Below are 16,554 nucleotides of genomic sequence, written 5' to 3' on the forward strand. Positions count from 1 at the left end.
TGTTTATGATACAGCAGATAATGTAAATCTACAGAATTTTCCGTTTTAAAGTTGAAGAAAAATGCCCGTAAATTTAACAGAAAATGTCCTGGTAATTTTCTGCCAGTACATTATCCGTTTTTTTACCCCCATCAGATTCTCAGATGGATATTTAATTGAGTTATTAACTCATTTTTAAATGGACAATTTATTAGCTGTCCTACACTATTCACTCAACACAGAATATAATTTCTTCTTTGTATAAAACCAGACACGCTATTGTGTGTTTCACATTCCTGTCCAGTTGGTGGCGCTGATGCACAAATCTGTTGTGAACTGGACTCTGTTTTTCTCCGAGATGGAGTCGTATCTGGTCGGGTGACAAACATCAATCGTGAAGATCGCACAGGTGTTTAACAGCGATCACAAACCGAAAGTGTTTTAAAGACTTCTGGATTCTGTTCCTACACAAGATCGTCTGAACTACTGCAAGTAAGTCTGAATACTTTCACGATTACAGTTATTTAGGAGAATGATGAAAGGGACATTCTAAAACGCTTAACGTGGCTTAACGTACCTAAACGTACCTAAACATCGACCAGGGAAAACCAAATTTCTGTCAAACCTTACTTGTAATAAACACTAACTACTGTCAAAAGAACGAGCCCTTATTCCACAGATAAAGTGAATAATTTCACGTTAAGCGTTTTCTCCCCCATAGAAGTCCATTATAAGGAAACAGTTTAACGTGGCTTAACGTACCTTAACGACGACCGGGGAAAACCACATTTCTGTCAAATTTTACTTATAATAAACACTTTCTGCTGTCAAAAAAGAGCTCTTATTCATCGTATAAAGTGAATAATATCATGTTAAGCTGTTTCCTTATAATGGACTTCTATGGTAGAGAACGCTTAACATTATTCACTTTAGACGCTGAATAAGAGCTCGTTCTTTTGACAGCAGAAAGTGTTTATCATAAGTAAAATTTGACAGAAATTTGGTTTTCCCCGGTCGTTGTTAAGGTACGTTAAGCCACGTTAAGCTGTTTCCTTTTAATGGACTTCTATGGGGGAGAAAACGCTTAACGTGAAATTATTCACTTTGGAATAAGGTCTCGTTCTTTTGACAGTAGTTAGTGTTTATTACAAGTAAGGTTTGACAAAAATGTGGGTTTCCCTGGTCGATGTTTAGGTACGTTAAGCCACGTTAAGCGTTTTTCACGTTAAGCGTTTTAGAATGTCCCTGATGAAAGGGTTTCAGAGCTGAAGCGTGATTTGTTAAGTTATAACTTATACCTGTCGCCGAAGTAACAAACACCGAGAAGCAGAAAGATATTAAAACAAACCGTTTAAAGACGATGCACGTTAAAACCTTTGTACAAGTCTGTAAAAATGTGGCATTAAGAATAATTCTAAAAGGGTTATTTTATTTCCTTTTTCCATTTTAAGACGCGAGGCTGAAAGTATTCTGTGGTCAAATCAAACCTGTTCTTCCGGATAGAGAGGAAATAAACCCGAGCAAAATTAATCTTCTTTTAAACTTCTTAATGCTCCGAAAGTTGTTGCAGTAATGTTCATGTAAATAAAGACATGTGTTGTGAGTAATCTGAAGAGATTATGACACCAATTACATGGCAGTATATTTGTAGCATATGTTATTTTTATATTGATTGTTTGATAACTCAATCATTCACCACTAGTTATTTTTCTTCATCATGTATTCCTCTGAACTCTCATGATGTTGATCTCAGACAGAGACACATTGTCATGTCCAGGTCCTGATGAGCATCTGATGGTCTTCAGAGACACAAAGATCTCAGTGTTGAGCTGTTCATCTGCAGTATGTCAGAGAAGAGAGGAAAGATGAGTCTCTCACAGAAACAGAGGTAAGACTGAGTCTGCTTTCACAGAAAAATCAATACTTTTCTATTATCATCTCAAATGCTTTGCAAAACAAATGAGAACGTCCTAGAAATGTTTTTAGATTGTCACAGGTGACTTGAGACTTGTTAAATGTCTCGTATACTGTACAGGAATATTTAGCCTAGTTAAAAATGTTTGATTCATCATATATGATAATCCCAGAATTAAAATGTTTTACATTTTGTTTTCAGGTTGCACATTTAGTCGATAGAAAATGTAAATAATATGGTAACTTAAGCAAGTCAAAATAATCATTGAAAACTGAAGTATGTTTTGCTGTAAAGTGTTCTCTCTCTCTCTCTCTCTCTCTCTCTCTCCACTTTGAATTAGTTTTAGAAAAAGTCCATTATGTCATACCGAGTCGAAGGCTTTTTTTTTTCTTTTTCTTTTTTAAATCAATGAAGCAGCCAATTTTTTTTCCGTGTTTTTTTTTTTGATGAACATATTTTTGTATGAGTGTGTAAATGTGATTTGAAGTTCTCTGTTTAGGCATGAATCCAATTTGACAATTGTTTAAAATCTTGTGTTTTTGGAGAAACTGAATTAATCTGTTATTAATGATGGAACATAATAGTTTTCTGAGGTTACTGCTCACTATGATGCCTCTATACACAGTACACAGATGTCATGGTTCGGTACGTACCTCGGTTCGAGGGTCACGGTTCGATACAATTTCGGTACAACGGGAAAAAAACAAAAATCTACTATGCTCTGTTTCGTTTAATTTATTTTGAAAAGACAGTAGTACAAATTACTACTTTTTTTTTTTCTTTCCACCTAGATGTGAAAATACTAAATATTATTGCATTGTTATATATATGAAATCTGCTATATATATATATATATATATATATATATATATATATATACATACATACATATTTCAAGAATTTATTCCTTGTATGTATTTGATTTAGTTTACAGATAAACAAGGGAAAAAAACAGTGCGACACATGACAGCCTATATATGCTGAGTTCCTGTTCATTTTGTGACGCGCTTAATTTGTTCACAGAAAGGAAACTCAAATGGCAGAAAGCGACATCCTAATTGTTTTCTTGTTTTGTTTTCATTGTGAGTGTACACAAATAAAAGCAGACCTTTATACAGTGATGCATTATTAATAAGACAATAAGCGCACACACACAAACAAAAAAAACACATCAGTTCCAGCATTGCTAACTTGACAGCACAGTTGGTACTTTATCAAAATAAAATACAGTGAACCAAACATCAGTGCGCCCGCCTCTGTGCTGGAACAGACTGAAGTACAAAGCCTATCATTTACATAATAAATAATAGTTTCGCATTCAGATATGTTACATCGCAAATATGGAAATATGATGGAATATTTGGATTTGTGCCGAATGAGAGAGGTAGGATACACAAGCACAAAGCCCCATTTCGCAAACAGTTGAGTGCACAAGCCTTTAAAGTATACTCCCTTGTCAGTGAGAGATGCGTTCAGAATCAGCACATGGTCACTGTTTAGGGGGCTTTGTTTTCAAGTGCACAACTCATGGCATTCGCTGTTCTTCTGCTGGCGGTTATCAAACAGCGTTGCATTACTGCGGGCGCCCCCTTCTGGATTGAGGGTGAATTGCCTGTATGCCTCATGCACCGAACCGAGATGTCCGTACTGTGACGGTTCAGTACGAATACATGTATCGTGCCACCCCTACTCTATAATTATTTGGGTCGTACTTCTCACCTTGTTTAAAAATTGGGGTGATCACGTTCTCTTTCCAGATCTCAGGGAAGTGTCTAGATTTTAATAAGGGATTGAATAATTTCAGGATAGCAACTCTCAGTTTGGAGCTGCTGTGTTTTAGGATCTCATTTCATCCAAGCCTCCTGATTTCTTATTTTTTTAGGGATTTCATCTTCTCCATCAGTTCAGTTAATTCTATGGGCTTGTCTAAATGGTTTAGCCGGTCTCTTCTAGTGTATTCCAGGTTATTTAGTTGGAGGTCAGATGTTTTTGGTCGAGGGTTGGTTCGTTTAGTGAATAGAGTTTTCCAAAATGTTCAGTCCAGATGTTTGGGGCACAGATGGGAAGGTGTTTGGATTTGTCTAATTTGTTCCATAAATCCCAAAAAGAATTTTGATCGACTGCCTCCTCAATTTTGTTTATTTTTTTATGTGATCAGTTTTCTTCTGTTAATAGTGACTTAAGGGTTTGTTGATATGTGGCTTGTATTTGTTGGTTTGCGGGTCTCTGTGTTTTTTTTATTTGATAATGATCACAATTCTTTTCTTAGTTTTTGGCATTCTTTATCGAACCAAGCATCTTTAGCTATTTCTTTTTTACATCTGTAATTTTTTTTTTTTTTCCTCAGGGCTTTTCTGACCACTGTAGAAAATATTTTAGTTAACTGCTCAGTTGTTAAATTGATACTTCTCTTCTCTTCACTAAATGTAGTCAAGAGAAATGAGTCTATCGTGTTCTCAACTTGTGTGCTGTGGAGCGCAGCTTTGTACTGGACAGGACTGACAGGACTTTAGTCTTTATCTGTGATGGTGGCGTAATCTACTGTGTCGCTGCCTAAATATGAGCAGTATGTAAATCGACCCAGAGATTCACCCTTTATTCTGCCGTTAACTACAGGCCCAGGCTTTTGCAGAGCTGCAGGACTTGTTTTCCATTTCTGTTAATTGTGTTGTCATAATTCTGGCAAGTGAACTGTTTACATATTTGTCTCCATCTGAACTAATGTAATCCACTTCCTTCCCTGTTCTAGCATTCAGAACCCCATTAATAAAACTGAACCTATAGACTGAAAGTAGATGATCTCTGACTGTAGGGTTGAGAAGATGCCTTTGTTATAATAAGGCGACTCATGTGGGGGGATATGTGACACACAGGTACAGGTACAAAAATTTTGCCACTAGATGGCGGGCCAGAACATAGTCAGGATCATTTAAGAAATTAGTTGATAAAAAAATGCAACTATAATTGCCTGACAGACTGTTACAATGTCTTTTGTAACTGGTAATGAGCTGTTACTCTCTGTTAAATCCTGTAGTAGGACAATCATTAACAAAAAGCCACATGTGGCAGTGTCTGGCAGAGTAGGCTATGTGAGCGGAGTGGAGCGTCAACAATTTCCCCTCCGTGCTTCGAGCATTTAATAATCACTCCGCTCTGGGTTCAGCATTTCCTGCTCCACTCCTCGCTCACTGATATCAGAAACACCGCTCACATTCTTTCTGATCAAGCTAGCTAAATATGTTTAACGTGAATTCTTGCTAAATATGCAGTTATCTGTTGGCATGAATTATACTCTGGATGGAGCGGTGGTGGAGCGAGTGAAAACCACGACGCTCCGACTTTTTTTTTTAAATCTGCTCCTCGCTCCAGTCAAAATCACACCGCTCCACTCCGCGCTGCACTCCACTCATGTACTCTGATTGTGAGTAACTGTTGCTGTCATGACGGATCTATTTCAGAACCAGCCGCTATCAAAATAATCTGGCTGCGGGCACGGGCCAAATATTATTGCCAGTTTTGGCCCGCGGGATGCCTGTTGCCGACCACTGGTATACGTAGCTCTCTGTAGTTTGAAGGGGTGTAGATTTTGGAGTCTAAACGGCTCCATGTCTCAAGTAAAATAATTATATCTGAACCATGTACAGCGTTAACAAAATCAGGATTAGTACTTTTCTCTCCAAAAGCTGAAAAGAGCATCCCTTGAATATAATAACATGTTATTTTAAACTATGACATTGGGAAGTATTTGTATTTACCAGAATAATGTATGAATTCATGACCAAATCAAAATATAGATTAATCAACTATAAAAGGAAGTATAGCGGTTATACATAAAAATATCACGAGTGAATCAGTTTTACAATTGTCAAATTTGAAAGTTAGTAGAAATAAGTCAAATAAAAGTCATTAAGAAATACTGATCATATTTAACTACAGACACACTGTGAGTAGTTAAGCTAATAGTTTCTCACACATAATTTTCAGCATGTTTTTATCTGGTCGTTGGTGTCTGTTCTACCTCTTCCTGCTGCTACAGCGGTGTAGCTGTCTGACTGTCTTACCCTCTCCTCGTGATCACAGAGTGTCTCCTTGATGGTTTTTGCAAACAGTCTCATGCTCTCTCGATGGATGCGGTCACACAGATGCTCATGAGTGATGCGCTGATGGTCAGCTCTGTGGACATTCATCATTGAAGCACAGACTCCAGTGATCTCCGCATTGATTGAGTTGATGATCTTTTGTGGTACGTCTCTTTGAGGTAGAAGGGTTGAGATGATGATGATGATGATGATTTTGTCTCTGAGGTAGATCCTGCTAGCTGTGTTGTACAAGGCTTTAGTGACATATATCTTTCCAGCACTGAGGTGGTTTGTTCTGGTGTGAAGAATGATGTGTGACGGTGCACCGAACACACCTCTCGCAGCAGCCTCAAAGCTGAGTGTGAGGAGAGACACCAGAACTTCTTCACAGATCTCCCCGGAAACAGTCGTCTGGGGTCAAGATGATGGTCGTTGGAATCACCGAGTATTACGATGTTGTCTTTGCTCTTCTGTTCTCTGCTGCTGCTCATGAATGGTGGTGATGTTGTAGGTGGATGAATCTGTGTAATTCTGCTGTTCTCGTTCCTCTTGAGGTTGTGAGGGGTTTCAGGAGTGAAGGAGCTCTGAGACTGTGAGTTGATACACTGCTGATGTTGAGTTGTGTTTGTGGTGTGTTCATGAGTCGGGGTGTTATGATACTCTCTTGGTGTTTTGTGTGTAGCTGGTTTCTGGTCTCCTCCAGCAGTCTCTCCAGTGTGTGGCCGTGTTCTCTTCTGACCAGTTCCTCTCTCACCTCCTCAGCTCCTGCCGCAGCTCTTGATTGTCCTCCTCCAGATGTCTTACAGCAGAGCAGAGCTGTTGAAGTTGTTGCACACTGTGGTGGCTGGTCAGGTTTAGCAGATGATGGAGATTGTTGGTAGTTGGTAGTCCTGCTCCAGCTCAGTGATGTTATCTCTCTCTTTCTTAATCTTCTGAACCTCCTGTTTAATGTTTCTGAAGCTCCTCTGGAATTCATTAAGGCTGGTTTCTAGTCCCTGGACCATGACTGTGCTGTTATGATAGAAGTTCACAATCAGCTTTGTGTCGTTCTCTCCTTCTAGAGTGAGTTGTCTACCTTTGCTTATGCCTCCTCTTCTTTTACATGTCATGTTTGAGCAGAGGACGGTGTGTCAGGATGATGGTGTTCAGTAAAGAAGAGCAGGTTACACCGGACTCTGTTGTTTTCTGGTCCACTGTAGTCAGATAACAGCATCTCTGGGTTCTCTCTCAGAATAATCTTTCATCTTTTTCTTGTCTTTTGTAGATTTAACTTCAGCTGGATATATTATCTCCAGCTCCTCTTCATTTTTGAAAAATGCCTCTGCCTTTGGCCCATGTTGCTTTTAACTGAAGTAACTGTCACAGAATGTTAGCTTGGCTAGCAGTTAGCTTGTTACAATGAGTTTGTATGTAGTTTTTAGTTGATGACAATCTTTTTAGAGGTCTAAAAGTTCAGCTCTAAACCTAATCGAATTATGAGTCAGGAACATTAGATAGTTACAGGCAGGTTTGTTGGAGCAGGACTGACACTGAACTCTGCAGGAAGGTATCTACTGAAACCGGATTGGGTACCCCTCATGTATTATGTGCCTTTTAAAAAATAGTCAGTGGTTCTACTTATTTGTTTAAATAGCAATTTGTTGTATTTGTTGTGTTCAAATGCATGCTATGTCCAGTACACATAGCCTTCTAAATCGAATGATGTGCCATATCTCAAAAATAGTGCAGTAAAATCGTTTCATATGAGGTGTGCATATAGTATGGGATGTCCCGTATAAGAACTGACCAATCATTTTGTGTACTTATTAGAAATGAGGTCTTTATAGCTCTCTAAAATGTAATAATGTACCATTTCTTGAAAATGCTGCAGTAAAATGGTTTCTTATGAGGTGTGCATTTAGTATGGGATGTCCTCTATAAGAACTGATCATTAATTTCTTCTACTTATTAGAAATGGGGTCTTTATACCCCTCTAAATTGAATAATGTCCCATATCTTGAAAACGCTGTAGTAAAATGGTTTCATATCAGGTGTGCATATAGTAAGGGACGTCCCATATAAGAATTGACCATTTATTGTACTTATTTGAAATGGGGTCTTTATAGCTCTCTAAAATGTAATAATGTACCTTATCTTGAAAAAGCTGCAGTAAAATGGTCTCATATCAGGTGTGCATGTAGTATCAGATGTCCCATATAAGAACTGACCATTCATTTATTGTACTCATTTGAAATGGGGTCTTTATAGCTCTCTAAAATGTAATAATGTACCTTATCTTGAAAAAGCTGCAGTAAAATGGTCTCATATCAGGTGTGCATGTAGTATCAGATGTCCCATATAAGAACTGACCAATCATTTCTTCTACTTATTAGAAATGGGGTCTTTATAGCCCTCTAAAATGCAATAATGCCCCATTTCTTAAATTATGCAGTAAAATGGTTTCTTATGAAGTGTGCATATAGTAAGGGACGTCCCATATAAGAACTGACCATTCATTTTGTGTACTTATTAGAAATGAGGTCTTTATAGCCCTCTAAAATGTAATAATGTACCATTTCTTGAAAACGCTGCAGTAAAATGGTTTCATATCAGGTGTGCATATAGTATGGGACATCCCCTATAAGAACTGACCATTCATTTCTTCTACTTATTAGAAATGGGGTCTTTATAGCTCTCTAAAATGTAATAATGTCCCATATATCAAAAACGCTGCAGTAAAATGGTTTCATATGAGATGTGCATATAGTGTGGGATGTCCTCTATAAGAACTGACCGTTCATTTCTTCTACTTATTAGAAATGGGGTCTTTATAGCTCTCTAAAATGTAATAATGTCCCATATATCAAAAACGCTGCAGTAAAATGCACTGTAAAAAAATTAAATGTAAAAAAACAGTGAAATGCTTGGCAGCACAGGGTGCCAAACGTTTACCATTAATGGAAATAACGGTTAAAGAACGTTTTTTTAAAAAAAACAGTCAATGAATGGCAGAAGCAGCTGCCAAACAAAAACTGTAAAATTAAGGTACAACATCCTATTTTTTTTCTTTATTTTTTTTACTTTACAGGTATTGTCTGGATTATAATTGTGAAACATTCTCTGTGAAACTTTTTTTTTTGCAGTTAACCATCATCTAGCAACAGCATACGTGCAAAAACTAATAACTATCGCTACATCAACAACTCCACAGTTACTGCTTTTAAATAAAGCTACGTTCAGCATAACATCTTGTTTCTTGGTCTTCTCCTGGACTGAAGCACACACTCTACTCTGCAGCACAATGGTGACCCACAAAACACAGACAACGGTAACCCTTTAGATCCCAACAGAACATTTAAACACTAACAGATCTCTCTAGATCTCAGCATCTTCACTTATTACAAACCAGTCTGACTTTATTTATTTCATACAAAACTTCTTATTGAGAATTAACAGAGGTTTACATGTTGATGTTTTATTGAAATTAATCAAGTTTGAAGTCACCATTGTGGAGATAAGCGTTTGCTTTAGTTGGGCTTCTGACCCTTCACTTTTTAACAATGTTTTTTTCTCTGGCTGCTGTAACTGTGTGTTTCTAAAGCACATTTGTTACAGCAAAACCTGCAAGAAAAATTCTGATCAGATGGAGTGGTTTACATACTGATGATGGTCTTGTCATCGTATAGTGGCCTAACTCACTAGCCTCATCAGAAATATCTGAACATGTTAAATTTATTAATTTCATTTTGTTGTAGTGTTACAATTTCATTGCTTGAAATGTGGCCCTGCTTTGATATTTTAAGGGTTGCAAAGTATTTTGAAGAAATTATTTAGGTGAGAGCACGTAGAGTCACAGACATCAAGAATCTGCATATGAACCTCAACAATGGTAATAATCTACAAAATATTCAGATCAGCTCTGATCATCACAAAACAAGCTTTTTGTTGATTGTCACCATTGTTGAGATTCATGTGCTGATTCATGATGTTTCTGTGAATCAAGACACTTTCTATATAATAATAAAAAAAAATGAATCTCTGACTGTCATATCACAAGAACGCTGTATAAAAAAGACAAATAAAAATAAAAAACATTAAATGCTAACATACTCTGAAACAATGCTCATGATGTGATCAGGCTACTATATGATGATTAACTCATCATCAATAAATAACCAGGTTTATATGATCAGAGTTTTTGCTAGTAATTTTTCGCTAGCAAAGTCACAGCAGCCAGAGAAAAGCTGATATTATAAAGTGAAGAGTCAGAAGCCCAACTAAAGCAAACGCTTATCTCCACAATGGTGATTTCAAACTTTATTATTTTCAATAAAACATTGACATCTAAACCTCTGTTAATTCTCAATAAGAAGTTTTGTATGAAATGAATAAAGTCAGACTAGTTTGTAATAAGTGAAGATGCTGAGATCTAGAGAGACCTGTTAGTGTTTAATGTTCTGTTGCTGCCAGTCATGTGACGTTTAATTAATTAATTAGTTAATTAGTTAATTTTACAGTGAAGGTGTTTGATTGTAATAATTTATGAAATTCCTGTAAATTAACAGTGTTGTCAGCTTGTTTAAATAAGGAGATTTTACTTTAATTTTAAGGTTTTAGTTTGGCACCCTGTGCTGCCAGTCATTTGACCGTTTTTTGTCTTGTTTTTCAGTGAAGGTGTTTGATCATGAAAATTCAGGAAATACCTGTAAAATAACAGTGTTTGTCAGATTATTTAAATAAGGATATTTTACTTTAATTTTATGATTTTTGTTTGGCAGCTGTTGCTGCCAGTAATTTGACCATTTTATCATCTAACGGTTTTATTTTATTAATTACAGATTATTTTTTGTAATTTTACATACATTTGTTTGTAATTTAAGAAAACAGAAAATGTACTGTATAAAAATACAGTAGTTTTTCTGTATTAAAAACGTGAGTTATTGTAATTTGTCATTAATGTCATAATCCTTAAAATAACAGCCAAGTAGTTAATTCAGAGATAATTTTACAGAGTTTTGACTGCAATTCAAAATAAAAGAAAACAACCTGAAAAAAATCACAGTTATTTTCCATAAAATTACGATTTTTTTTTACAGTGTGGTTTCATATGAGGTGTGCATATAGTGTGTGGGATGCCCTCTATAAGAACTGACCGTTCATTTCTTCTACTTATTAGAAACGGGGTCTTAATACCCCTCCAAATTGATTAATGTCCCATATCTCCTTTTCTACGAATCTTGCAATGATTTGAAAGGTAGAAGAATATAGTAGGCTTAAAACAGAAACGTCAAAAAGACCAATAAAAACACAAATATTAAAGCAGATGTACAAAAAACAAAAAAATCCTGAAAAATGTCATTCTATATCTCAATTCTGGGTGTCTAGAATGAAAAGCGCTCTGAAAGCGCGTTCCCTCTGTGTTAGTCCTGCAATTATCATAATCATAGTAATACGCGCGCACCATAATTTCAATCGCGGCTGGTTTGACCGTGTTTTTCTGAACTGCGGCTGGCTTGACCGCGGTCGCGCGTCTGCGCCATACATTAACACAGAGACACGCAGAAGTCATATTTAAATAGACGTTTTGCGGCTTAATATTTACAAGTAGGAGTGGGAGTGTGCTCACTTGTGTGTGCGCTTACGTTTGTGTGTGTGTGCGAACCGGGGGGGAACTCCGCTGTGCGCGCGATACAGAGAGCGCGACCATGTAATGTAGAGACAGAAATGACACGCCGTCGTGTAAATAAGATAAATAACATAAGGCTATTTAGTTTGTTTAATAAAAGAACAAGGTATAGACCTGTTCTATAGGGAAGGTAACATTGAATGACTTCGTTTGTGGTCTGGCGCTATAGAGAAAATAAAATGTAAATAAAATTAACTTGACCTTCAAGGGGGGCTGGCCGCCCCCCCTAAAATAATGGTAGGGGAAACACTGCTTTGCTAGTTTTGACTAAACCTAACTATTGAACAGTTCCACTGTTGTCCAGGAAAAGATACACATCATACCTCAGAAAACACACACCGACTCTTTGGGGGGCATTAATCACTATCGGTAGAGATACTGCTAGAGAAACCACTTCTCCTGATGCACCAGTAAAGGACAAGGTCTTAAATTCTGTGAAATGCTATGGAAAGAAGAATAAAGCTGGGGAGAGAGTATGCCTTATGTTATAAAACATACATAGATATGTTCTCTAATGCCTCTCAAAAATAATATGGCTAGCTATATTTGAGTTCAGTAATATTAAGACTATTTTGAGGCTGTTTTGTGAAACTCTCCTGGCTCACTCCCTCCCTCCAGCATCATTAACATATGAAAGGTCTGACAGCCACCAGTCCTCACAACCAGCAGTGTTTCAGCTCTATATGTCCATGAAACTTCACCGATTCCTGTATATGTCCGTGTACACCGGAGTATGTGGGTATTTCTGGAAATGTACTGTTCTGTGTAACTTTGCTCAGATAATTTCCAAATACATCCAGCAAACCTGAAATTACATGCCAGTTTACCATGACCAGATATTACCATATTTGACTCTTTTCATGCAGTGTAATTTATCATATAAATCTGATTGCATTACATGTTTGGGTTGCATATTTAGTGGGTATTAAATGTAAATAATGGGCAAACTAGATTTCATTTAAATTAATAAAAATAAGTAAGAGTTTGATGTATATTTTTAAGTGAAATTTAAAAGATTGTTGTCTCTTTCACAGACTCATTCACTGTACAGTTCATTATGTTCATTGCTATAGATACAAGATTTTGTTTTTATTTTAGTATTTTCTCTTGTCAGTGGGGTCAACAGCGTTTTACTCAACAGGTTTAATATGGTTGCACTATAACACAGTTTTTGAGCCGTTTGTGTTTTCAGTGAAGTGGAAATTGTGCAGAATGAGAAAGCAGCACTTCACTTGACTGTTAGATGATTCCTTTATAGCAGGCCTGATGAGTTAGTCAATTAGTTTGTTAAACTGGACTAAACGAACTCAAATGAGACTGAAGTATCTCTATAGTTTTCTCTGTTCTTTGTGTCAAAATAATCATGTTTCTGTTAAGAAAATATTACAAAAAGAAAACATACAATGCTTTGTGAATGATTTTAATGAGAACAGATGCAGTAACAAAGGAGCAGCTCTTGATCTCACGCTCTACTTCCTGAGAGAGATGAAGCAAGATGAAGCTGCTGATACTCTAGAAGGTAAGAGACTCGTGATCATCTGTCACACTGTCACTTATAAATGTATTGGAGTAAATAGTGAATCTAAAATGCTAAAAAAAAAAAAATTGTCCCTGTGTTTAGATGAGCTGATCCTCATTCATCAGCTAAAATGTAGCCTAAAGAAGAAGTATCAATGTGTGTTTGAAGGAATTGCAAAGCAAGGTGACTCCACACTTCTGAATAACATCTACACGGATCTCTATATCACTCAGGGTTGTAGTGAACAGGTCAATACTGAACATGAGGTAAGACAGATTGAAGTTGCTTCCAGGCGTCATGAATCGCAAGAAATACAGGTTGAGTGCAAAAATTTGTTTGAAGCACCTGAACAAGACAAGCAGATCAGAACTGTACTGACAAAAGGAGTTGCTGGCATCGGAAAATCAGTCTCTGTGCAGAAGTTTGTTCTGGATTGGGCTGAAGGAAAAGAAAATCAAGATATCAGCTTCATATTTCCCCTTCCATTCAGAGAGATGAACTTAAAGGAGAAAGAAAAACTAAGTTTGATGGACCTTATAACTCAGTTTTTCCCAGAGACAAAAGGACTGAACCTTACAAGAAGAAATCAATTCAAAGTCTTGTTCATTCTTGATGGATTGGATGAATGTCGACTTCCTGTAAACTTTAAGGATAATGAGACGTGGTCTGATGTTTCATTACCAGTCTCTATGGATGTTCTCCTAACAAACCTCATCAAGGGAAATCTGCTTCCTTCTGCTCTCATCTGGATCACCACCAGACCAGCAGCTGCCAGTAAGATTCCTCCTGACTGTATCGACCGGCTGACAGAGATACGAGGATTCAATGATGCACAAAAGGAGGAGTACTTCAGAAAAAGAATCACGGCTCAGAATCTGGCCAAAGAAATCATTGATCATGTTAAACAATCAAAGAGTCTCTTTATTATGTGCCACATCCCAATCTTCTGCTGGATTTCAGCCACTGTTCTCCAGAACATTTTAGAGGAAAAAAGTAATGTTGTGAAAAATAATCAGGCTGATGATGCCTCCAAAACACTGCGGGAGTCAAATACTGCAGACACTCCCAAGACTCTGACACAAATGTATACACACTTTCTCAGATTTCAGATCCAGCAGAGCAGACGAAAGTATGATGGAGACTATACACCAGATGTTTCCTGGGATAAAGATGCCATCTTTTCACTGGGTAAACTGGCATTTGATCAGCTGGAAAGAAACAATGTGATCTTCTATGACAAAGATCTGGAAGCCTGTGGTATTGATGTCTATAAGGCATCAGTGTATTCAGGCATGTGTACCCAGATCTTTAAGGAGGAAACAGGGATCATTCTTGGTACCATGTACTGCTTTGTTCACTTGAGCATTCAAGAGTTTATTGCAGCCCTTTATGCACATCTGTTTCTAGACATCAACAACAAATATGTGTTTGATCAAGACTCTACAGAACAGGAAAACAAAAATAAAACCATGTTTGATTTGCTCAAGACTGCAGTGGACAAGTTACTCGAGAGTAACAATGGACATCTGGACCTTTTCCTTCGCTTCCTCCTTGGTTTGTCACTCCAGTCCAATCAGCGACTCTTACAGGGACTGTTGACACGGGAAGACGCCAATGACCAGAGCAAAAAGGAAATAGTTCAGTACATCAAGCAGAAATTAGAAACTAATCTGTCTCCAGAGAGATCCATCAATCTGTTCTACTGTCTGAATGAACTGAACGACCAAACTCTGGTGAAAGAGATTCAGACCCACCTTAGCAAAGGAAGTCTCTCATCTGCTGATCTTTCACCTGCCCAGTGGTCTGCTTTGGCCTTTGTGTTGTTGACATCAGAGGAGGAGCTGGAGGAGTTTGAGCTTCAGAAATTCAAGAAATCAGACGAGTGTCTCATGAGATTATCAGCAGTCATCAAAACCTCCAAAAGAGCTCTGTAAGTTAATCATTTTTTGCTTTCGTCCTGAAAAAGACATTTGTCTAGGGTTTCTTTGCATCCTGGAAAACCTGGAAAATTAATTGGTGAAAATCTTGTTGTTCTGGAAAATTATTTTAAAAATATTTGTGTTTTTCTTTAGCTGAGAATAAAGAGTTTTTTTTTGTTTTTTCTCGAAACAATTAATGTTAGTAGAGAAAATTCTTTGTTGAGGGATGCTGAGGTTTGACATATGTGAGAGAAGTATTTTGAATGATGATGGTTAGTCCATCAAATATTTGCAGTAAATGTCAACAGATAATCGGCTACCTAGTGATTGTGATTTATTTTAATGTATAATTCTAGCCTTTCTGCAGTACCAGTAGTACCAAATACTGGGTCAATGTGGTACCCGCTGATAGGTTGGTGCTTTCAAACATTCCTGTGCATATATTTTGTAAGCACTCTGTAAAGAGCATTGTGTTTTTACAACATGTTTTACAGCACTGTGCATTGTAGACTATGTTGAGCACATGATCGCAATGGTAAAGGTGTTTAATCAGAATTCACTCAGTAATAGGGCTGCCGCGATTCATTGATTTTATTTGACTATTCAATTTTTAAAAATCCTCGACTTCATTTTGCTGGCGTCAACTAACCGGCAAAATACCGGAAGTGGCGCATTTCACGGACGAGAATCCATACTACTCAATAATGCTTTTCCTTGAAACCATGGAAGTAGCACTTTCAAATATATAATTCATTATAATTAAAGCTATGAAAAATATATATGTAGTATTTGTATTTAGCAAATGCATTCAATCTAATTATTCTGTAATCTTATTTCTCTTGTAGGCTAAATGATTGTGGCTTAACAGACAAAAGCTGTTCAGGTCTGGCTACAGTTCTTGGATCAGATTCCAGTCTGAAAGAGCTGAACATGAGCAATAATAATCTGCAGGATTCAGGAGTGAAGCTGCTCTGCACTGGACTGGAAAATATGAAGTGTCATTTGGAAATACTGAGGTAAGTTTTGTGGCAATAGACAAAAATTGAGCTCAACAAAAACATAAGGTGAAAACCAGACTTGGATAATGAACAAGTCTGTATGTTGTGCATGGAGATACTATTATATTTATGCCTGCTGTAGTGTTCTTTTTCTGATTTGGTCTGTCATCAACACTGTCCTAAACCGACACATTGTGCTATACTGTTTACAGAATGTATTTGGTTATGTTCAAGGTAGGGATAACTTAACATATATTTGATGGTTCATTTGTATCTATGATTATGCATATCTGTTTGTATATATAATTGGATATCAAAAGCTAACATACGATGTTTTCAGGCTATTGTTATTTTTACATTTTTGTATTACATTTACTGATATAATATACTGTATGGGAGTTCAGGGTTTTCCTCTTGAAGTCTGGACCATTTTTATATTTTGCTTAAAATAAGTATCTTCTATAACAAACAAACTACATG

At 37.0% G+C, this 16,554-nt stretch overlaps 1 protein-coding gene across 8 annotated transcripts in view; it reads left to right on the forward strand.

The window, feature by feature from the left end:
- The first annotated feature begins 332 nt into the window (after positions 1-332).
- LOC131531233 (NACHT, LRR and PYD domains-containing protein 12-like) overlaps positions 333-16,554 on the forward strand; it is a 60,086-nt gene continuing 43,864 nt past the window's right edge. For 6 of the 8 annotated variants that reach the window (XR_009268609.1, XR_009268611.1, XR_009268610.1 and 3 more), the window contains exons 1-3: positions 10,794-13,157; positions 13,260-15,087; positions 15,922-16,092. Coding sequence is in view for 5 of the 8 variants with exons in the window: in XM_058761874.1 (XP_058617857.1) it covers positions 12,950-13,157; positions 13,260-15,087; positions 15,922-16,092 (2,207 nt within the window). In the remaining 3 variants the exon portion in view is untranslated. Of the gene's footprint in view, positions 472-1,732; positions 1,868-10,793; positions 13,158-13,259; positions 15,088-15,921; positions 16,093-16,554 lie in introns of those variants that run through there. The other 2 variants (XM_058761876.1, XM_058761875.1) reach the window with 2 other exon arrangements.

This window comes from Onychostoma macrolepis, chromosome 22, assembly GCF_012432095.1.
Source record: "Onychostoma macrolepis isolate SWU-2019 chromosome 22, ASM1243209v1, whole genome shotgun sequence".
Taxonomy (NCBI): domain Eukaryota; kingdom Metazoa; phylum Chordata; class Actinopteri; order Cypriniformes; family Cyprinidae; genus Onychostoma; species Onychostoma macrolepis.